General features: G+C 41.7%; 1 protein-coding gene across 1 annotated transcript in view; it reads left to right on the top strand.

The window, feature by feature from the left end:
- LOC124596457 (sialin-like) overlaps positions 1–23692 on the top strand; it is a 172605-nt gene that overhangs the window by 127486 nt on the left and 21427 nt on the right. Inside the window, exons 6-9 of the mRNA XM_047135591.1 lie at positions 415–561; positions 1857–1989; positions 4455–4610; positions 21935–22020. Of these exons, the coding sequence (XP_046991547.1) occupies positions 415–561; positions 1857–1989; positions 4455–4610; positions 21935–22020 (522 nt within the window). The remainder of the gene's footprint in view (positions 1–414; positions 562–1856; positions 1990–4454; positions 4611–21934; positions 22021–23692) is intronic.

Genomic DNA, 23692 nt, shown 5'->3' with positions numbered 1-23692 from the left:
CTTTTCTTTTCTTCACACTCCACCTTCAATTTACAGAAAATTTCTGTAGAATAATGTTACTTTAAAACTGATTCTTTTCCAGTTATCGGCAAATTAATGGAGATGAGATTTTTCTGTGGCTTATAACCTTTTTTCATATTTCTGAGGAAAAGTGGGAGAACTTCATTGTCAGAATCAGCAGTCCAAAAAAGTCAGTTCACGAATTTTCAGAATCTCTCCAAAATTTTCCAGATAAAATCAAGATTTGTGTGGACTATTATCTTAGTTATTTCTGTGTTTGATGGATCTGGGTTGTCTGACATGAACAAACAGTTTTTAGCCAAGAATGATACTATTTTGTCATAAACAGACTAATATCTGAAATAATATTACTTTATCAGATCTGAAATGTAACTGCAGAAATTTCTGTTGCAGCTTCCAATTCCATGGTTCAAAATTTTTACAAATTACCCACTGATTGTGAATATTTTACTTCAGTGGGGATGTATATGGGGAATGTTCACTATTCTAACACAAGCACCTACGTATTTCCGCAATGTTCATGGATGGAGTGTGCAGAAGGTAATTCTATAAGCTTTATCTCTTCTTAATTTTATGCTATACCTATAAAATTCAAAATTTTGTGATGTATCACTGCAAAGTAACCAGCTATGTACGTGGTCAATAGGTTATTGTGAAACAAACATACAAGATGGGTAATGAACATTTATGACTAGCTAATTGTTAAAGATCAGGAACCAAAATTGTAACTTACCTTTCACAGACACTTCTCTTCCAGTTACTCCATGTGAGTTCTCTGTCAGACTAATTTGAAGCTTAAAGTTGCTTTAGTCTGTTATTCATGTGAACAGTTGTGCACTTCAAACAACCTTTTAGTTATTTTAAAATTGTATGCGTGACTTGAACCCTGACAACTAGCTTTTATGCCCACTGTTTACGTGCACTCAACTGTACCAATTGGATGATGCCAATGAAAGTTATGTCCCCTGAATTCAGATACTTTTTCTGGCACACTGTGTTAACATTTCACAAACGTTCTACACATTCTATACTGTGCAAAAAGCAAGTTTGTGAATTTTCATATTGATAAAATAAAATATTTTCAGCTTATTTTGGCCTAGAGTGATGTCTCCTTATGAGAAAATGAGTACAAAAATATGTTAACATGTTTTGCCTTGTGTTATATGTATCAAGAAGACAGTCTGAGTGTTGGTGATGAAGTACTTGACAAAATGTGACTTCGTAGAACTGAACTAAGTGAAAGAGAGAATTGTTTTATAACACCAGGAACATTGCATGACTTCGGAACAACTTCTTGTGATATTGCCCAAAAAGTGAATGCACTGTAACATCAATGCTTAAAATTTCGAAACTTTAGTTCCAACTCTAACAGTTACTTGATGAAATGAAACTATAAAATTCCAGAGACCTTTTCAAGCCTCAAACAATAATATGCAGGGGGAGGTGATGAACGAAAATTTGTAACAAGGCCAGGTTGGAAACCCATCCTTGGTACAAATTTTCATTTGTCACTTCAGTCTGCATACACACATCACTTACTTGATTGTTCTTTCCTATATTTTAGAGCTTCCCTCAGTGTTAATTGTTTGCTTAGTTGCTATTGCATCATTTTTAAATACTAAAGATTTTCCTAAAATTGCAGTTGTTTTTAGTTTTATTTTCAGAAGGTGACAATAGCATATTTATTGTCCCCAAGTGTATGTGGATCTTTGATTTGTGATGTAATGAAATTATTCCAGAGACTTTCAGGAGGCTGGCTACTTCAATTGAACTTTTTTATAGAAACTTAACAAATTCACTTACATTGTCTAAGTGCATATTTTTTGTTTCTTTAGGTTGGCTTTCTCTCTGGTCTTCCTCATGTTTGTCGAATGATTCTGGCCATCTCAGTTGGTTACCTGTGTGACCACTTACAGTCAAGTGGAAAACTGTCAGTTACTAATGTTCGAAAGTTGGCCGGCTTAATAAGTAAGTAAATCCTCCCTTTTATGTTTCCTGGATGTAGCAAGTATTATATTTATTACATTTGATCTCTCAAGCTAGTTTGTATGCTGATGAAGAAAAATTACACATGCTGAACTGAGAAAAACTCTGAAGCAAAATGTTAGTGTGGAGCAAACCCAAGGGTCCCTAGAAACCATGCAGTGGGTTACTGTCTGAATTTTTGTAGCCAAATGAAAAATTGGCAACAGGCAAATGTGTATCAGATTGATCAGTGTGAGGTCTAATTTTTCAAAAGATTGAATTGTTATAAAGTAATCAATATAATTAAGGAGAATTACTGATTTAAGGTAAAACTGAAATATTTTGTGAACTACTGCTGCTATGCAATGTCAAAACGTTCATCTCTTAAAGACATAGGTGTTATGCACATGAAAAGTTACATTGGTGAAGGAGATGTGAAATTCTTTCTCTCATGCTGAAAAACTAAAAATAAAAACCAAATTACACCATAAACTGAAACGTCTTCGCTTGATCTTTACCTATAACTCTTTGTAGTAGTAGTAGTAGTAGTAGTAGTAGACTACTGATTGATATTCAATCGTATTTCATAAACCAAAAAAATTACAGCTATCATTAGCTGTAATGGTTCTGCACATCATACTAAGTCACTTCAAATGGTTCTCTAATCTATTTTATTTCTTTCAGACCAATCATTTCACTAAACATTTGCCATTTTTAGTTTTATAAATACAATTCATTAGTTATTAGTCATACATACCATCATGAAGGAGATAATTCAGAGATGTGGAATGGGTTTATTCAGTTAATACATACAAGAGGTTTTTTGTGCGTGCGTGCATGCGTGCGAGTGTGTCTAGATGTTTACTGACCACAGAAGACTGACCCTCCTTATTGGGTGAATTTTCTCTGGCATTTAAACAGACATTCAGAATTTTGTTTTTTTAACTTGTAGTTGGAGTTGACCTCAACAAATGCTGCTCATCACATATTTCAGATGATGGCAAGCATCAGCAAAAACCTTTGGTTTGTCTCCTGTTATGAACAAAACGATTTTTAAAGTGGAATTTTTACATGCCCATTTGACAGTCAGCCCCAAATTAGTCTGGTGCAACATTTGTTTCCCCAAGGATATTAAAACGCGAGGAATAATGAGTTCACCAGCAGTGACAGCACTGCCCTGGCTCACACTAACAACTACTGCCACACAGAGGTGTGCTACTCAGTCACTGCTGAAATGCGGATTGTTCTTTATGGTTTTACTGTTTCTGTTAATACATGTTAATAAAATGAATAATGGACTAGATCAATCTGGATGCACTCTATCAAGTGGGCATGTATAATTTAGATTTAAAAATGTTTGTAATGGGAAAAGAACTGACGTTTTCTCTCAATGCTGGGCATTCTGCGCTGGATGTGATGAACAGGATTTGGTTGGGCTGACACCAGCTATATATTTTGAAAACAAAACTGAAATATCTGCCGAAACATCAGATAAAATGTTCCTGGTGACTCATAGGAGACATCCCTAGTAGATGGAAATTTACTTCATTTAACAAGTTATAACTATGAGTAGGACTGAAACCTCCTGGCAGATTAAAACTGTGTGCTGGACCAAGACTCTAACTCAGAACCTTTGCCTTTCACGGGCAAGTGCTCTGCCAAGCATAACTCATGACCCGTCCTCAGAGCTTCAATTCTGCCAGTACCTCATCTCCTACCTCCCACCTGCTGAACTTCACAGAAGTTCTCCTGCGAACCTTGCAGAACTAGCACTCCTGGAAGAAAGTATATTGTGGAGACAGCGTAGCCACAGCATGGGGGCATATTGGCAGATATGAGGTACTGGCAGAATTGAAGCTATGAGGAGGGTTGCGAGTTGTTTTTGGGTAGCTCGGTTGGTGGAGCACTTTTCCACAAAAGGCAAAGGTCCTGAGTTAGTCTCGATGTGGCACACAGTTTTAATCTGCCATAAAGTTTCATACCTGTGCACACTCTGCTGCGGAGTGAAAATTTCGTTTTGAGTAGGATTATTAGAAAGAACCATTCCTGAATTCACATAGAATAATTTGGAAAAAATGGAAAAAATTGAAAAAATTATACCTGTGTTTACAGAAAAATAAAGCCTTATGAATGGTTTCTTGTGTCTTCCCTTGTTAGAGTAATTCCATATTTTTAAAAAAAAAGAATAAGAAAAAAAACTGGCAGCTGTGCTAGAAATAAATGGAAGCTTATGTACTATTTACCCTAGAATGAATAAAAAATGTTGGTGTCTAACTAGCTTCAAATTGATTCAACTACACATTTCTTATTTTAAGTCTATAAAAGTTCGTAGCAGACATAATGGATTAGTACCATCAATGACTAAATTTCATGTTAAATAAGTGATTTATACTATTTCTTTCTAAGTTTAGTTTTGAATAGCGAGCTATTTCATTGTATTTATCTTGCTCATGTTTCTCTGTTGCCAGTGAACATTGTGCAAGGTATATTCACACTGGGGCTAGCATTCTGTGGCTGCAATTCAGTTATGGCCACTATTTGTCTTACAGCAGCTCTGGCTTCAAGTGGAGCTGAATCATCTGGAGCTTTAGCTACATACATTGACCTAAGTCCCAATTTTTCCAGTAAGTACTGTATTTGGGAATAACAGCACATTTAGTTGCTATAGCAACTGTTTACCATTATTACACTGTGCTCCATAGGTCTTATCATCAAGCAGAACCTTCAGTGTCACAACATATGTTAACAGAAACAAAAACTATCAAGACTGACTGTGTAGAATGTATTACATAAATTTTGCTGGTATTTATTAAAGAACAAATATTTTCACATTTGAAAAACAGTTGCTTCATTAAATGTGAAACAGTACACAATGCATCTTTTAGATATTACCCACACCCATACCACAAACCACTCTACACAAAAATAAAAGTTTGTGTTAAATAACACCAAATATGTAAAACAAATCAACACTATCCCTTATTAAACTACCCAGAAATTCCAGCATTATTGCACAAATACTGAAATTCTATGGAAAATAATGATTTTGTTATGTCAGCAAATTGTTCTTTAGGGTCTACCTTTGAAACTGTAATTTCACCAGCGCTAACTAATTCTGAAACAAAGATATGCTTTATATGAATATGTTCCACTCATGACTGAAACTCAGGATTCTGGGCAATGTGGATAGCAAATTCATTGCCAATCTGGAAATTTGGTGTTGCTTTCAACCGGCCCTATTCTGTAAAACAAGACTAATCCAGGAGTGGGGAGTCCCAGAATACACAGCCCTTGTGTTTAGTGGCCTGCTCGAAGATCACCACTATAATCAGCATCACTATAACATTCTAAAACCTCATATTCAAAATTAGTTTTGGAAACAAGTGCATAATCTGTTTTGTCTCTCAGATGCATCAGAACCCTTTTAACTCTGATTTGTTGGATCTTCAAGATTTATTCATAGTACACTACCACCATATTTGTTGAATTTTCAAGATTTGTTGATAAAGCAGTGATTGCGTATGGAACATCAGGATGTGTCCCACACATCAGAAACATGAGTGTTCTAACAGCTTGCCTATTGGGAAATAGTTGTGATGACTTACTTCTGTATTATTGTCCTTTATAACAGGAGTGACTACAGCCTTACAGATGCTCATGTTAGAGAACTCTAAAATTTTCTCTGTGTAATGAGTTTTCTTACATATTTCCTCCTCCTTGTTAGTTTTCAGACCTAAGAAAAATGATACAGGCACTTCAGTAATTTTGAATTTTTGTCTGAAATCACAGATAATTCCTTGAAGTTCCAGTTTGCTGTTAGCTACAACCAAAATCATGAACATAAAGCCCATCTTCTGAAAATACAAGGGTCAGGTTTCCTCCTCCTGGAAACCCAATTAACTGACGTGATTACTGAGCTTCATTCCAACAGTGAGCAGCCTGCTTCAGACAGACTTTCTTCTCCAAATAACATTCTCTCACAGATCCACCATCATATCCTTCAGGTTGCTGCATTTATATGGTTTCTTTCAAATCACCATAAAGGAAAGCAACTGAAACATCAATTTGCACAAGGTTCATGGCCTCAGTTGAGGCAACACTGAGCAGTGCTTGAATAAAAGTCATTCTAACCACAGGACTAAAGGTTTGGTCATAGTCAACTCTTCTCCACTCTGAGTAACCCTTAATCAAAAATCTTGCATTTAATTTACTGACTGAGCCATCAGCATTTGTTTTCACTTTGTACACCCACCTGTTGGAAAGGCACTCTTTCCAGGTAGTAGTTCAACCAGATTCCATGTTTAATTTTCTTCATGAGCTTTTATTTCACAATCCATGGCTGTGGTACAGAAATCCTTTTGAACAGACTTTATGGCTTCACTGTACTTTTCTGGTTCTTGGAAAAAATATTGTTACACACTTCATATAATCTCAAAAGTTTTGTGGAGGTCTAAGAGTTAGTCATGCAGATGTGGTAAGGCTTTCTCATTAGTCTTCCTGATCTACCTCATGAGGGTCTTCATCTGTGTTAAGCAAACTGCCATCCTTAACATTCTCACTATCTATTAGAGAGTGGTCTTGAGTCTGAGATATTGAATCATGATAAACATTCACTAGTAAAATTAAATCTTTCTCGCTCTTCAGTGGCTTCTCCCTTAAGGTGACATCTGGTGATATGATGACTTCATATTTCCCTCCACAATAAATTGTGACCTTCATTGTGATCATATCCAATAAGAACTCCTTTCACTGCTTTCTGACTGATCTTCTTCTAGTGTTTCAGAATACCAATATAGCAGGTGGAGCCTATGACCTGCAGGTTGCAGTGTTGTCTATCACTACCTCCTCCTCCACCTCCTCCTCCCCCCCCCCCCCCTGCCGACCCCCCACCCGCTGCGGATCTGGAGGTTAGAACAGGCCCAAGGCATTCCTGCCTGTTGTAAGAGGTGACTAAAAGGAGCCTCACACTTTTCGGTACTATGAGTTCAGGTCCCATTCTATGGTTTGACTTGCCACTTCCCAAATTCTACAGAAGTGGGGGCCATATGGGAAAGGATGCCTTATGTGGTGCAAAAGTTACCCATAGTGCCCTTGGATTTGATCTCCTGAATCTCTTGTCTTGGCCTTGCATCTCCACCTGCGATTCAACTATTTGAACGAGGACGCTTTCTGGGGTATGTCATCTTCTTCCGTTGTCTCCTGTCCTTTTGCCCCCATGACAGTACTGGATTTCTCTGCACCCGATATCCAAAATGGTAGCCAGTCCATTGTGGTGGGGCCATCATGTACCCATTTGGTGGTAGCCTCCTGACAACACAGGGATAGCTCTGCTGATGCTTGAGCTTTAAGCTCCCCACGTGTGCCAAGGAGTAGATGCCTGGCTTCCTGGGGCATCAGGATTGCTGGCAACAGCCATCGTGCCGGTTGGCCTTAGCTGTGGCTGGGTGTCACCCATGGGGAAAGCCCCTGATTGGAGTGGGTAGCATCAGGGCGGATGACCGGCAATGAAGCAACTAAGTCTTTTCTTGCTGGTGACCATATGGCACCAGCAGTCTCTAAGAAGGGAGAGATTGAATACAATGCTGACAGGTATGACTCTAAATTGTTTCCCTCCCTTGCTACACCATAGGAGGAATATAGGGCTACAGAACGGAGAGGGCCATTTTCACCTTGGGCTTTAGTCTGTAGCAGAACTGATGCAGACTTCTTTCTACATATGAAGCCTCAATCTTTCATTGAACAGCTTGAGGATAAGTTTGGTGCTGTGACAGCACTGTTGAAGATGCGAAATGGTGCAGTCTTAATTCAGACAGCATCCCCAGCCCAGTCCCAAACCTTACTCACCTGTGACAAGCTGGATGATATTCCTGTTTGTCACTCCCTATAAAAGCCTCAACATGGTCCAGGGATCATTTTCCATTGGGTTCTCTTCTTGCAGTCTGATGACAAGCTCCATGCCAATTTAGAATGGCTGGCTGTTCATTTCATCCAGTGTGTTTACATGGGACCCAAAAACAACAGGGTTGCTACCGGTGTCTTCACCTTGGCTTTTGAGGTTGATTCATTGCCTGAAAAGGTCAAGGTGATGGTTTACTGCTGTGACATTAAACCATACATCCCTCCCCCTATGCAGTGCTTCAAGTGCTGGAAATTCAGACACATGTCTTCCCACTGCACTTCCAGCACCACATGTTGAGACTGTGCACATCCACTGCACCCAGTTACTCCACGTGCGCCACCCCCCACTTGCATCAGTTATGGAGAACACCACCCCCTCTGCTCGCCAGACTACCCAGTACTCCAAAACGAGCAAAAAATCATGGAGTACAAGGCCCTGGACTGGTTGACTAACACAGAGGCTAACGTAAATTTGGAAGATTACACCCCATTCGGTCGACATTGACATATGTCGCAGCTACGTCACCATCTCCGTCCCAAGTTACAGTGGTTCCTTACTCTGTGCAACGAACAGTGGGCCCTCCAGGCCACCGGAATACATCGGCCCCCTTGGTGGTAGGGGGCAAATCTTCCTCAGTTGCTTCCAAAGCACCTACTTCGGGAGCAAGGCCTCCGCAAACACAGGGGACATCAGTCCCCTCCCCAATGCCGGAGAAGCAACAGCGTCCTCTGGCTCCTCTCATGTGGAAAGGGTCCCTTGGGTTCCTCTCTCCCAAGGTCTCCACCCACGCCAGTGGCTCAAGAAGCCAAAAGCTGCTGGACGAAGAGTTTCATGGTCATCATCCATGCGTGAAGCAGCTTCAGAGAAATCATCCCAGCAAGTCCCTAAAGAGAAGCAAGAGAGCAAGCAAACTAAGAAAAATTCTGCTAAGAAACAGGACCCTCTGGCCCCAACACCACCACTCCCTGTCAATTCCGCATGTGAGGATGCGGTGGGGATCTTAGTGTCCCCTGCGGACCTGGATCCCACTGATGCATCATCCACCATATAAATGCCTACAAATACTCAATCAGTGGCAGCAGGTGACCCTGAGGCATAACCTACCTCCTTTTGAGCTTCATGCCTTCCCAGCCTCATGATAACGTCATCTTCCAGTAGAATTGCCGTGGTTGTTTTCCACCAGCTGGCTGAGCTATGGCAACTCTTAAGCTTTACACCTGCTTTCTGCATTGCCTTTCAGGAAACCTGGTTCCCGGAAATGCAGACCCCCTGCCCTCCATGGCTATAGGCGATATTACAAGAACTGTAGTGACTATAAAGTGTGTCAGGTGAAGTTTGTGTCTGTCCTGAACTCAGTATGCAGTGAACCTGTTCCCCTTCAAACCCCTCTTGAAGCTGTGGCTGTCATAAGGACGATGCAGGAAATAACTGTCTGCGATGTATATCTTCCTCCAGATGGTTCAGTACCCCTGAATGCATTGGCTGCACTGATTGAGTTACTCCCTAAACCTTTCCTACTTTTGGGAGATGTTAACACTCATAACACCTTGTGGGGTGGCACCGTGCTTACTGGCAGAGCCAGATGTCGAAAATTTGCTGTCACAACTCGACCTCTGCCTCTTAAATGCAAGTGTCCCTACACATTTCAGTGTGGCACATAGCACATAGCACATATTTGGCCATTGATCTCTCGGTTTGCAGTCCTGGCCTTCTCACATCTACCCACTGGAGAGCACATGGTGCCGTGTGTGGTAGTGACCACTTTGCCAACATCCTGTGACAGCCCCAGTTTCAGTTCCATGGATGCCTGCCCAGATGGACTTCAAACAAGGCTTACTGGGAAGCCTTCACCTCTGCTGTCACTGTTGAATCTCCCCCACATGGTACCATCGATGTGGTGGTTGAGCAGGTAACTACAGTGACCATTTCTGCAGTGGAAAATGCGATCCCTCGTTCTTTAGGGTACCCCTGGCGAAAGACAGTCCCTTGGTGGTTGCCGGAAGTCATTGAGGCACTTTAGAAGTGTTGGCGATCTCTACAGTGGCATAAGTGGCACCCTTCCCTGGAGCATCTCATAGCCTTTAAACAACTCTGTGCCCGCATTCGCCAGCTTATCAAACGATGGAAACAGGAGTGTTGGGAGAGGTACGGCTTGACCATTGGGTGCCCTATGTCACCTTTCCAAATCTGGGCAAAGATCAAACGATGAGTTTTTGGGTACCAGACCCCAACAGGTGTTTGTGGTGTTGACATAAATGGCGTGTTATCTATTGATGCAAACGTGATTGCTGAGCACTTTGCTGTGCTCTATGCTCATGCCTCTCTGTCAGAGAATTACCTCCCAGCCTTTCGCGCTCTCAAGAGGAGGATGGGAGGGAAAGTCATCTTGTTCACTACACGCCACAGTGAACCCTATAACGCCCCATTTACAGAGTGGGATCTCCTCAGTGCCCTTGCAAATTGTCCCAACAAAGCTCCTGGGCCAGATCAGATCCACAGTTAGATGATTAAACATTACTCATGTGACTACAAGCGACATCTCTTCGTGATCTTCAACCAGATCTGGTGCAATGGTGTCTTTCCATCACACTGGTGGGATAGCACCATCATACCAGTGCTCAAACCCAGCAAAAGCCCACTTGATGTGGATAGCTATCAGCCCATCATCCTCACAAACGCTTTTTGTAAGCTGCTGGAACTTACGGTGTGTTGGTGGTTGGGTTGAGTCCTGGAGTCACGTGGCCTACTGGCTCCATGCCAGGGTGGTTTCCACCTGGGTCCCTTGTGTCTGTCATCCGAACAGCCTTTTCCAGACATCAACACCTTGCTGCTATCTTCTTTGATTTACGAAAAGTGTATGACACCACGTGGCAAGATCATATCCTTGCCACATTATACAAGTCGGGTCTCTGAAGCTGATTTTTATCCAGAATTTCCTGTCACTTAGTACTTTCCATGTCCAAGTTGTTGCCACCCATAGTTCCCAGTCCTCCACCCCCCCCCCCCCCCCCCCCCCAATATCCAGGAATCCATGAGAATGGGGTCCTGCAGGGCTCTGTATCGAGTGTGTCTGTATTTTTAGTGGCCATTAGTGGTCTAGAAGCTGCTGTAGGGCCATCCGTCTCACCCTCTCTGTGCAGACAGCTTCTGCATTTCATACTGCTCCACCAGTACTGGTGTTGCTGAGTGGCACCTACAGGGAGCCATCCACAAGGACATGGACTCTAGTTCATGGCTTCCAGTTTTCAGCCACAAAGTTATGTGTTATGCACTTCTGTCGGTGTTGTACCGTTTATCCAGGACCTTACTGACAATCCCTTCACTGTAGTGGAGACATCAATTTTTAGGACTGATTTTAGACACCCAACTGGATTGGCTTCCTCACCTTCATCAGCTTAAGCGGAAGTACTGGCAGCACTTCAATGCCATTCGTTGTCTGAGCTACACGAACTGGGGTGCAGATTGCTCTACACTGCTGCAGCTCTACAGAGCCCTTGTTCAGTCCTGCCTTGACTATGGGAGTTCAGTTTATGGTTCAGCGGCACCCTCAGCATTGTGTGTACTCAACCCAATGCACCACTGTGGCATTCAACTAGCGACAGGAGCTTTTATGACGAGTCCAGTGACGAGTGTCCTGGCGGAAGCTGGAGTCCCTCCATTACAGGTCAGGCATGCACACATTTGTAGTTCTCCTGTGCATCCAAATTACTGTCTCCTTTGCCCACGCACAATGGTTAATCTCCCACATTGGCAGCAGAGGTGAGGGCTTACAATTGCGGTTCACATCCGATCTCTTCTATCTGTCTGGAGTCCTTGGCTTTACCACCTATACTAGAGGTCCATTCGCGTACACCTCCATGGTGTACACCTAGGCTGCTGCTTCTCCTGGACCTTTCACATGGCCCAAGGGACTCAGTTCACCCTGTGGCTCTCCGCTGTCACTTCCTCTCGATTCTTGACATGTACCGAGGCAATGAAGTGGTTTACACTGACAGCTTGAGGGCTCATGGTCACTTCGGCTTCGCATATGTCCATGGAGAACATATTTAACAGCATTCCATGCCTGATGGCTGCAGTGTTTCACTGCAGAGCTGGTGGCTATATCTCGTGCTCTTGAGCATCTCCGTTCATGTCCTGCTGAGTCGTTTCTTCTGTGTACTGACTCCATGAGCAGCCTACAAGCTATTGACCAGTGCTACCCTTGTCATCCTTTGGTAGTGACCATCCAGGAGTCCATCTATGCCCTGGAATGGTCCGGTTGTTCAGTAGTGTTTGTGTGGAGCCCAGGTCACATTGGAATCCAAGGCAACGAACTTGCTGACAGGCTGGCCTAACAGGCTTCACAGAAACTGCTTATGGAGATCGACATTCCAATAACTGACCTGCATTCGTTTTTGCATTGCCAGGTTTTTCGGCTTTGGGAGATGGAATGGCATAGTCTCAGTACACACAACAAACTGTGTGCTCTTAAGGAGACTACGAATGTGTGGCAGTCCTCCATGTGGGCCTCTCACAGTGACTCTGTGGTTCTCTGGTGGCTCCACATTGGACACACTTTGGCAACCCATGGTTACCTCCTGTGCCGTGAAGACCCGCCTCAGTGTTGATGCGGCACCCGGTTGACTGTGGCCCATATTCTGGTGCATCGTATCACTCTGACTGACCTGAGATGAAATCTTTGGTTAACGGAATCGTTGCCGCTAGTTTTGTCAGACAACGTCTCATCGAGTTTTATGTTTTTTCCTTGAGGATGGGTTTTTCATTTGATCTAAGTTTTAGTGCATGTTCTTTGTCCCTCTGTGTCCTCCTCCCTAGTGCTTTTAGGGTGGAGGTTTTAATGTGTTACAGATTGGCTGGCTTCTCCTTTTTATTCTCATGCTCAGACAGCCATAGTAATCTGTTTTGTCATTTTAATCTCTACTACCTGTTTCTTGTGTTTCTGTGGTTTTCTTCTCCCCTTTTGTCCATTTGTGTTTGTTGCCCTTCTGTTGTTGTGGTTTTTCTTTTCTCTCCATTTTGTGTTTGTCAGTCTCGCTAGTTTTATTCTCACCCTTGTGGCATTGTTTTATTCGGAACAAGGTACTGATGACCTAGTAGTTTGGTCCCATTCCTCGTCTTTTAAACCAACCAACCTATCACTACCCAAAACATATGTGGAATATTTCCATGTGCATGCATCATTGCTCCAGCAGTTCCCACAGCTGCCAAAGTCTCTCTTCTTACCCCCCCCCCCCCCCCCCCCCCCCCCGCTCCTGTTCATTGTTCCAGTGTGTGTGGCATTGTGAGGTGCTGAATTACACCTGCTTTCTGAAGAATTTCCTTTACTTGTTTGTCAAATTTTTTTCTGTTGTCACTCAAAATTTCTTTGATGGAATGTTGATGAAAGTTGATCTAAACTTTGTACAATCATCTTTGAAAAGTACAAAATACTGATATTCTGTCACTCAATTATGAAAGGCACCTGGAGGATCAGTGTGAATAAGCATTCCTGGTTTCACTGTCCTCATTTCAGTGTCAAATGGTACACAAGAGCCTTCCATAAATACAACCTTCTCACAGTTCACTGTATATTTCCACCTTGATATTTATCTCACTGCTAAGTACAGATGTCACATGACACTTGTTCTGGTGTCCAGATCTTTCATGTTGTCACTGTTGGTGAGATTTTCACAGAGGGAAGCAAGTATGACATTACTCGCAGCCAGTTTAAAATTCCTCCAAATTTATCATGGACGTCTACCAATCAAGTGACCATATCAGTCATGAAATTACAAATTTCAGCAGTTCATATGAATTTGCTCTCTGGGTGCTCATCCTGTGCAGCAAGAACATAGTATAGATTCTTGTGGAACTGAGGTACAAACATATATTTGCCAGAGTAACTCTGTGCAATACTCCAACTGCCGCCTTCAGTGTCTATTGCACCTTTTCCAATTGCTTAAATTGTCACCATTAGCTGTAGTTACTGAATGTCTTGTTGAAAACTGCTGAAAAGTCTTGAAACAATTTCTGTCATTTGTAATGTGGCATATCTTACTAGATGTAAACAAAAATATTGTCTTCCAGTGACACACCTAATATTTTACAAATCAGGCATTTCTGCATTATTTACAATATCTTTAGTCATGTCCTGCTTCAATTTTGAAATACGTATTGCAGTATCTTCTGAAGCCCTGGAAACACAGGTTGTAAACTTCCAATTATTGACAAAATTATTTAATTGGATAGCAGTGGCACAACACACATTGAATAGATTCTTTATCTAACCAGTTAAATAATTCTGTCAATAATTGTTTTTGTTTTTATATTAGCCCATATGGCCATTATTTGTTCTAATGTAACCCTCTTGTAAGTCTTTGTTGTTATCGTCTCTTGTTGCTGTCAGTCTTGTTCAAACCATTGCCTCTTTTCTACCTTATGTGCCAATCCATTCATTTATTTATCTGTATCACCAGGATTTACAACCGTCTTTCACTTGAGTAGATTTTTTATCTATCCAATTAAATAAGAAGTTGTAAACTTTGACGCAATCAAATATTTTATGAGTGTCTGTCCACACTTCATAAGCTATATTCAGATGCATTATTTTCTGCTAAAGTTTCACCTGACATATTTACAGTTAAAACAAGTAAAACATTGCTCTCTGCTTTACTGAAAACTTATAATCCGCTTTTGTAGATGGCCCTTTCTTCAGTGGTTGCATGTTCTGAAAGTAAAAGTTTTGCTAGCCTGCCTTCCATTTCGAGTGTGCCATGAATTTCTAGCAGACAAGTACTTTTTTCTATTTCCAAGTATCCAGTCCATTTTGCCTGCCGGAAGACTGATGTTGATGATTCTTGTAGAATTTATTATTGATTGGGTGAAATAAACTCACAGGTATATATTTGAAAGCATGCAGCACAGACTTAAGTTCTTATTTATCTGCAAGTGTACTTTCAACATCGCCTGGGTCAACATTTTGCTGTTTCATTAAAAACACGCGCAAGCACACACTTGTGCCTACACTACCTGTCGAGGAACAAAAAATTAATGGAAAATCCAGGATAAATTGTTTCTGTCTTCAAACATTGTTGAAAGTTAACCAGCTGTTTATCCTCAACTCACAGGTCCCTGAGACCTCTATATTTAAACTAAGGTTTAAGACGCAAATCATTTTTAATTTTTAATTTGTTATGTAGCATTAAGTTTTACAGTTATTGAAGTGTTGTTTAAAATAATCCTTGTTATTGCAGTAAATAAAGTGTGCAGTTGTGTACTTACGTGCAGTTTTTAAATAGTACACATAAACAAACTGCTAGAGAACTGAATTCTGCATTATGAACAGTAATATCCCTGTAGCAAGTAAACTTTCACATTAAACTAAACTGTGGTGTTTAAACTTCCACATACAAATTCCCTTGATAAGTACAAAGAGTGTCTGCAGAATTGACATACTGAGATCTGTATTGTTCTTTATCACCACTCAGAATGCATTTGATTGTAACTAACACTTAAAGTATTCCGTTGGAGGAACAGAAAAATCCACATCAGTTGTTCTGACAGTCTTCCTCTGAATGACCCTCCCACTAGCAGAACTGTGATTTCTGTGTGTTGTAAAACTGTCATCTTTCTCGTCTATTTCTTGAATTACATCACTGACATCTTCCTCCATCCAATGACTAATAATGTAATCAGATTTAGGATCATTAAAACGAACACATCTGTGGACACATTTGTACTATACTGAACAAAACAGGTACGTAGTTCACAGGGAAGAGTCTAGGAGAGACGCCCCCCTCCCCAACCCAACACATGTCAATAGCACACCTCGGCAACAAACAAAGATGGTGATAATGCAAACAACAAAAAAATGTTGTAGGGTGGGTGGTTTAAGGATGGTAATGATTGTACAGTAGCAATCCCAGAACTTACCTTGGAAAGAGTGAGAGAGCACTTGGAAATTTTTGTAAGGTCTGAGGGACCACACCTCATGAGTTCAGGTTTTAATTTTTGTATAGATGTTCATATAGACCAAGCCATGATACATTGAAATAAAACATTTCTTACTCACTTGTTATCATACCACTGTACACACTTACGAGAATTTGACTTTTGAAAGTGCAAATAATCTCTGCTCTGTTTTATTAAAGGTATTTTCCATTACAGAACCAGTTAAGCCAAGGAATTCACAGAATTCTTGGATAATACAGCACCTCCTCACTGTATAGAGAAAAACTCTACATAAAAATCTACGAATTTGCTCTTAGCCTGCTATTTAAATTAAATTTCCAAGATTGATGAAGTTCTTTGTGAATGCTCATATTTAGGATTAAACTAAGAGGATTGAATGAAATTGATGCCTCCATCTTCGTTAAATGGGTTTGGAGGAGAATATTTTAATAAATCAGATGCAGACATAAAGCTTAGAATATGATCTTCAATTATCAATATTCAGTTTTCCACATAATTACTAGCCAATTGGATACATTTCTGCCAACAATGAAAAAGTTCTCTGAAGCTGTCATGGAGGAAGTCGACACTCTGTTTCTGCAACCACAGTCTCACAGGTCTCTCAACATCATCATCAGAAGCATGATGATGTCCCCGCAGAGCATCTTTCATTTTTGGGAACAGATTGAAGTCAAACGGTTTTAAATCAGGACTGTATGGAGGATGCCATATGGTGGTGAGATTCAGTCTCTGAAGTTATGCTTTGGTGGCACATGTAGTATTTGGTTTTCCAAGCAAAGAAATAATGTGACCCACATGTTCTTGTGTAATGATGATTGTGCTTGCAATTTCTCTCTGAGTGATACGACGATCATCCTGAATCAGTCTATCAACATTTTGCTTTTGAAACTCTGTGGTTACTGTTACAGGATGTCCAACTCTTAGTTTGTCATGCAGGTCAGATGTTACTGCCTCAACATCTTTAAACTTACTCAACACACAACACACAGTACTCACATCAACACAATCACCATAAACTGCTTTCATTCTCTGATGAATCTCCTTTGGGGTGACACCATCTGCTGAAAAGAATTCAATGACTGCGCATTGCTTAAATCGCATTGACCGACCTTATGCGCAGGGTTCCATGCTTTATACTGTAACAACACAACCGTTCAATGCTAAGGATTCCCACCAAGTGGAGCTGTATAGAAGAGGCTATGGAACAAGCTAGTACCTGCTGCATACCAATGCTGCCAACTGTTGAAGAGTTACAAAGGTGGAGGCATTACTTTTCAGTCAACCCTCGTAGATGGAATCTAAGAGAATGTAAACATATTCATGTGAGGCAATGACCTAAAATTGTTTCAGTATGGCAAAGAGCTTCACAAATTGTTATTCCTTGAGCAGCTTCTGGTGAAGTATCAGTGCAGCGGCAGTGCAGTAGCAGTGCAGTAGAGTGTCACATATTTAGCTTTCATATTTGTTTTGTGGTTTGATTCTTAATTTCTTGCTGAGTGTTTGTGCACTTGCATATTTAATTGCATAAAATCATTGCATATTCTCGTATTTGAGAGGAGTTATATTGCTTATTGTTAGCTATAAAGTATAAATTCGCCGAGTCATTAATCAGTTGTTAGTTTTGGACAGACAGTGCTTTCTGTTTATTTTGTAGAGTCAGTCAGCAGCAGACAGACGCCAGTGCAGTTTCATCTGTGCTTGCAGAGTGACGTCTGAGCAACAGTAGCAGAAACTAGTAGTATATTCAATTTTTCATATTAGTTCTGCAGGTTTAATTCAAATTACTTTGTGTGTTAGTGTGTTTGTGTGCTTGTGTGGTGAAATTTTTCGAATCTTTGCATATTTTCAAATTAGACAGGGGTAGTATAACATTGCATAGGCAGTTGTCATATGTACTAAGACAGGGGTAGGATCGCATTGCAATATCTGTATAATGGCATAGTCATGGTCATTTGATTGCTTAGTTCATAAGTAATTGTTCATATATCACAGCTCAATCTGGTGCTGGTGACGTAACTGTGCAGTCACATACTGCTGTTTTATTTGTCGTAGCTGTAATCGTCCAGATATTAGCAGTAGGATGGATAGAGGGTGTGGGTGTGTGTTCTGTGTGCGGGCGCAGGAGGAACTGGCCATGGTTCGCGAGCAGCTGAGCGTGCTGTTGGCCAGTCAGCTGCCTTCAGGCTGCTGCCTCGAAGTGCAGCGACGACAGAGGGTCTGGCTCGTTGCTTGACACCCCAGGTGTCACTTGCTGCGGCCACTGACTCGGCCACCGAGGCACCTTCTAGTGTACCCGGTGTGTTGGGGCCACCCTCACCTCAGGGTGAGTGGCGGACTGCAACACGTTCGCGTCGATCAAGGTGGAGGGCCAATGTGGAGGCTGGCCAGGGGCCTCGCCCATTCATCCTGTCAGTGGGCAGGTGGCTGCTCCTTCAGCAGGGCCCCACACGGGGGCAAAGGCTTGCTGGTTATTGAGAGCTCCTACATTAGGCGGGTGATGGAGCCCCTTACGCAAATAGCGTACAGGACTGGAAAGAATTCCAATGTGCACTCGGTTTGTCTGCCGGGGGGCCTCATCAAAGGTGTGTAGGCGGCCTTGCCTGCAGCTATTAAGCATACGGAGTGCAGTCATCTGCAAGTAGTTGCTCATGTCGACACCAGTGATGCCTGTCGCTTGGGTTCTGAGGTGATCCTCAGTTCGTACAGGTGGCTGGTGGATTTTGTGAAGACTGCTGGCCTTGCACATGGGTTTCAAGCAGAGCTCTCTATTTGCAGCATCGTTTCCAGAGTGGATCGGGGTCCTTCGGTTTGGAGCCGAGTGGAGGGTCTCTACCAGAGGCTTCATTGACTCTGTGATGGTCTTGGCTGCAGATTTCCAGACTTCAGCTATTGGGTGGGGAATTGTAGGATGCCCCTAGATAGGTCAGGGGTGCACTACACGAAGGAAGCAGCTACTCCAGTAGCAGAGTACTTATGGCGTGCACATGGGGTTTTTTTTAGGCTAGGCAGTAGTGCGAGATGTACTGATGAACACTCACCGGTCGACATGCAGGCGGGGAAATCAGGACAAACTCAGTGTAAAGACACTTCAGCTACCAAGATACTAGCAGTAAATTTTCAGAGTGTTTGGAATAAAGTTCCTGAATTTACTGCCCTCCAGGAAGCGTGTGGTGCGCAAATTATTCTCGGGACTGAGACCTGGCTGGACCCTGAGATAGGAAGTTCTGAAATATTTAGTGAGTGTTGGAACGTGTATTGGAAAGACAGATTAGACACCGTAGGAGGTGGTGTCTTCATTGCAGTTGACAAAAATATTGTCTTCTGAGGTCAAAGTAGAGTGTGATTGTGACGTTATCTGGACACGTTTAACAGGGCTAGGAGAAATAAAGTTAATTGTTAGGTGTTATTACTGGCCACCAGGTTCCAACGTGACAGTTCTAGAATCATTCAAAGGGAGTCTACACTCTGTATCGCAGAAGTACCCGGATCATGCTCTATTAGCCAGAGGCGACTTCTACCTACCTGGTATAGACTGGGAAGTCTATGGATTCATTACAGGTGGTACAGACAAGCTGTTGTGTGAATTACTTTTGAAAACATTATCCGAAAACTGTCTTAAGCAGCTAAATCAACAGCCAATGTGTAATGGAAATATTTTAAATCTGGTAGCCACGAGCAGACCAGACCTCATCGACGGTGTAAGTGTTGAGACGGAGATTAGTGATCATGATGTTGTCCTTATGACTATGGTTATGAAAGTTAAAAAGTCGGTCAAGAAGGCTAGGAGAGTATTCTTACTAGAAAGAGCAGATAAGCAGTTGTTAGCATCCCACTTAGTAAATGAATCGACTTCATTTACTTCCGGTACGATAGATGTGGAAGAATTATGGGCAAATTTTAAACACATTGTAAATCATGCATTGGAGAACTATGTGCTGAAAAAGTGGGTTACGGACGGAAAAGACCCACCGTGGTTTAACAGCACAATTTGGAGAATGCTCAGGAAGCAAAGACAGTTGCACTTGCGTACAAGAAAGATCGGGGAATGAGGACCGACAGAAGTTGGTAGAGATTCGTGCTGCTGTAAAAAGAGCAATGCGCAAAGCATACAACCACTACCACCATCATACCTTAGCAAAAGATCTTGCTGAAAACCCAAGGAAATTCTGGTCTTCTGTAAAATCAGTAAGCGGGTCGAAGGCTTGCATCCACTCACTCACTGATCAGTCTGGCCTGGCAACGGAAGACAGCAAAATGAAAGCTGAAATTTTAAATTTAGCATTTGAGAAATCTTTCACGCAGGACGATTGTACAAACATACTGCCATTTGAGTCTTGTACAGATTCCCATATGGAGGACACAGTGATAAACATCCCTGGGGTTGTGAAGCAGCTGAATGGGTTGAAAATAAATAAATCTCCAGGTCCTGATGCTGAATGGGTTGAAAATAAATAAATCTCCAGGTCCTGATGGGAATCCAATTCGGTTTTACCGAGAGTAGTCCACTGCACTGGCTCCTTACTTAGCATGCATTTATCGTGAATCTCTTGCCCAGCATAAAGTCCCGAGCAACTGGAAAAAAGCGCAGGTGACGCCTGTATGTAAGACGGGTAGAAGGACGGATCCTCAAAATTACAGACCAATATCTTTAACATCGGTTTGTTGCAGGATTCTTGAACACATTCTCAGTTTGAATATAATGAATTTCCTTGAGACAGAGAAGTTGCTGTCCATGCATCAACACGGTTTTAGAGAGCATCGCTCCTGAGAAATTATAACTTGCCCTTTTTTCACATATCATCTTGCGAACCACGGATGAAGGGTATCAGACGGATGCCATATTCCTTGACTTCCAGAAAGCTTTCGACTTGGTGCCCCATTGCAGACTCCTAAGGTACGAGCATATGGGATTGGTTCCCAAATACGAGAGTGGCTCGAAGACTTCTTAAGTAATAGAACCCAGTACGTTGTCCTCGATGGTGAGTGTTAATCGGAGATGAGGGTATCATCTGGAGTGCCCCAGGGAAGTGGGGGTAGGTCCGCTGTTGTTTTCTATTTACATAAATGATCTTTTGGATAGGGTGGATAGCAATGTGTGGCTGTTTGCTGATGATGCTGTGGTGTATGGGAAGGTGTCGTTGTTGAGTGACTGTAGGAGAATACAAGATGACTTGGACAGGATTTGTGATTGGTGTAAAGAATGGCAGCTAACACCAAATATAGATAAATGTAAATTAATGCAGATGAATAGGAAAAAGAATCCTGTAATGTTTGAACACTCCATTAGTAGTGTAGCGCTTGACAGTCACATCGATTAAATATCTGGGCGTAACATTGCAGAGCAATATGAAGTGGGACAAGCATGTAATGGCAGTTGTGGGGAAGGTGGATAGTTGTCTTTGGTTCATTGGTACAATATTGGGAAGATGTGGTTCATCTGTAAAGGAGACTGCTTATAAAACACTAATACGACCTATTCTTGAGTACTGCTTGAGCATTTGGGATTCCTATCGGTTCGGATTGAGGGAGGACATAGAAGCAATTCAGAGGTGAGCTGCTAGATTTGTTACTGCTAGGTTTGATCATCACACGATTGTTACGGAAATGCTTCAGGAACTCGGGTGGGAGTGTCTGGAGGAAAGGAGGCATTCTTTTGGTGAATCGCTACTGAGAAAATTTAGAGAACCTGCATTTGAGGCTGACTGCAGTACAATTTTACTGTCGCCAACTTATATTTTGCAGAAAGACCACAAAGATAAGAGAGATTAGGGCTGGTACAGAGGCATATAGGCAGTCATTTTTCCCTTGTTCTGTTTGGGAGTGGAACAGGGAGAGAAGATGCTAGTTGTGGTATGAGGTACCCTCTGCCATGCACCATATGGTGGATTGTGAAGTATGCATGTAGATGTAGATATGTAGATATTTTTGGAGCTACCAGTTTACTGTCTAAATGTTTAGAGAAAAAGTGTTGAACAACAACTTTTGTTGAAACTTGAAACTTTGCTGTGTCTGAGAACTTACGGCAAGTTTCATTCTTGTATACACAGAAATGTCTGTTGATATTTTACTCCAAGTTTTTAATTTTTTTTTTTTTACCAGGTATACTCATGGGCATTGGTAACATGATCTGTGTGACTCCAGGGTTTATGTCTGCTGCAGTTGTTGGTGCTTTGACATACAAAAATGTAAGTTATACTGTTCTTGCTATTTGATAATTTGAATTTGCTGCCATTTAATGATGCGTTTGAAAGTTAATACTAGGTCTACAACTTTGCTTCCGCTGTTTTTTCTTGAAGTTCAGGGCTTTATTGTGAATAACCTACAAAAAAATTGATTCATGGTATTTCCTGACACTGGCCACTACATTCTCCCATCTTTTGGATGGCATACAAACCCCATGGTGGGAGAACTAGGCATCTCTTGTGGGGGGGTCCATGAATTGATTCAATTTTGCACTTGTTCATATGATCAGAAGTGCTGGTCAGCCAGACTGTATGCCACTGACCGAGAAAGGTGGTAGACAGAGAGAGCAACGTATAGAGAATACAGCAGCAGGGATAGGACTTCTCATTTCAACGTTTCCATGTATATTTTGACAGGTTTTGCGACATGGTGTCTAGCACTGACCTGCTGCAAAATTACCTTTCTGTTTATCACTGTATTGTAGCCATTTTTATTTCAGTGCTGCGCTCGAATGCATAAATTGCTTTCGATAATGATGTCCTGCGAGTGTCTTCATTTGTTTCAGTAGCTACAAAAACGTTCTGTCTTTCCCTGCCATGCCAGTGTTAGACATCAAAAATACCATTCTTAAGGCATTGGAAACATTCTCTGCACGTTCTTCCGCTGATAGTTCCCTCACCAGAACCCCACTTGCCGCTACTGCCGTCTATTGCAAAACAGCGGAGTCAAAGTTGTAGACCTAATAATTTGCCATGCAATGAACATGTCAGTATGGGATCTGATGCCTAGAAGTGCCTATCACAAATTCCTGCTTAAAGGGAAAATGTTGGTAAAGCAAATTGTAGTCTGTTTACATTGTGTAGTTAAATAAACAAATTCAGATCGGTGTTGGGTTATCATATATCTGACACTGTTGATTACTGTTAAGAATTTAAAAAGAAATTCGGACACAACACCTTAAAATCAAGCTTGGTATTTACGTGAAGTATCTTGGTAAATCTTCTCTGCTGGAGCTTGCTGCATGCCATCACTGTTTTTAGTGAGAACTGAGAGATCCAGGAATATGTGACAGGAATGAAATGTATTATTTATTACATAAAGTAAGTTTCACTTACTTTGAGCACAACACACAAGTTTTGAAGGTGCCATGCATAATAAACAACCTTTTCATGTGAATTAATGTTAGTTTAATAAATCAGTTAAAAGAGCAAATCATGGGGTGAGCTACAAATGCTGTAGTCAGCAGTCTGATACATTCTACATGATCGTTCGCAGCTCGTGGTCATGCGGTAGCGTTCTCGCTTCCCGCGCTCGGGTTCCTGGGTTCGATTCCCAGTGGGGTAAGGGATTTTCTCTGCCTCGTGATGACTGGGTGTTGTGTGATGCCCTTAGGTTAGTTAAATTTAAGTAGTTCCAAGTTCTAGGGGCTGATGACCTTAGACGTTAAGTCCCATAGTGCTCAGAGCCATTTGAACCATTCTACATGATCAATTTCTACAGTACTGTATTGGATGCATTCTCTCTCTCTCTCTCTCTCTCTCTCTCTCTCTCTCTCTCTCTCAATTTCTGCACAGTAAGCTGGCCTGACTCATTATGGCTTTTCTTATGAAGTGTCATAAAAGATGACACATTCAGACTTACAATGACACATGATTTTGAATAGCTGTGATGACA

Source organism: Schistocerca americana, chromosome 2 (genome assembly GCF_021461395.2).
Source record: "Schistocerca americana isolate TAMUIC-IGC-003095 chromosome 2, iqSchAmer2.1, whole genome shotgun sequence".
In the NCBI taxonomy this organism is placed as follows: Eukaryota; Metazoa; Arthropoda; class Insecta; order Orthoptera; family Acrididae; genus Schistocerca; species Schistocerca americana.
This window is presented reverse-complemented; position numbering and strand designations above follow the sequence as displayed.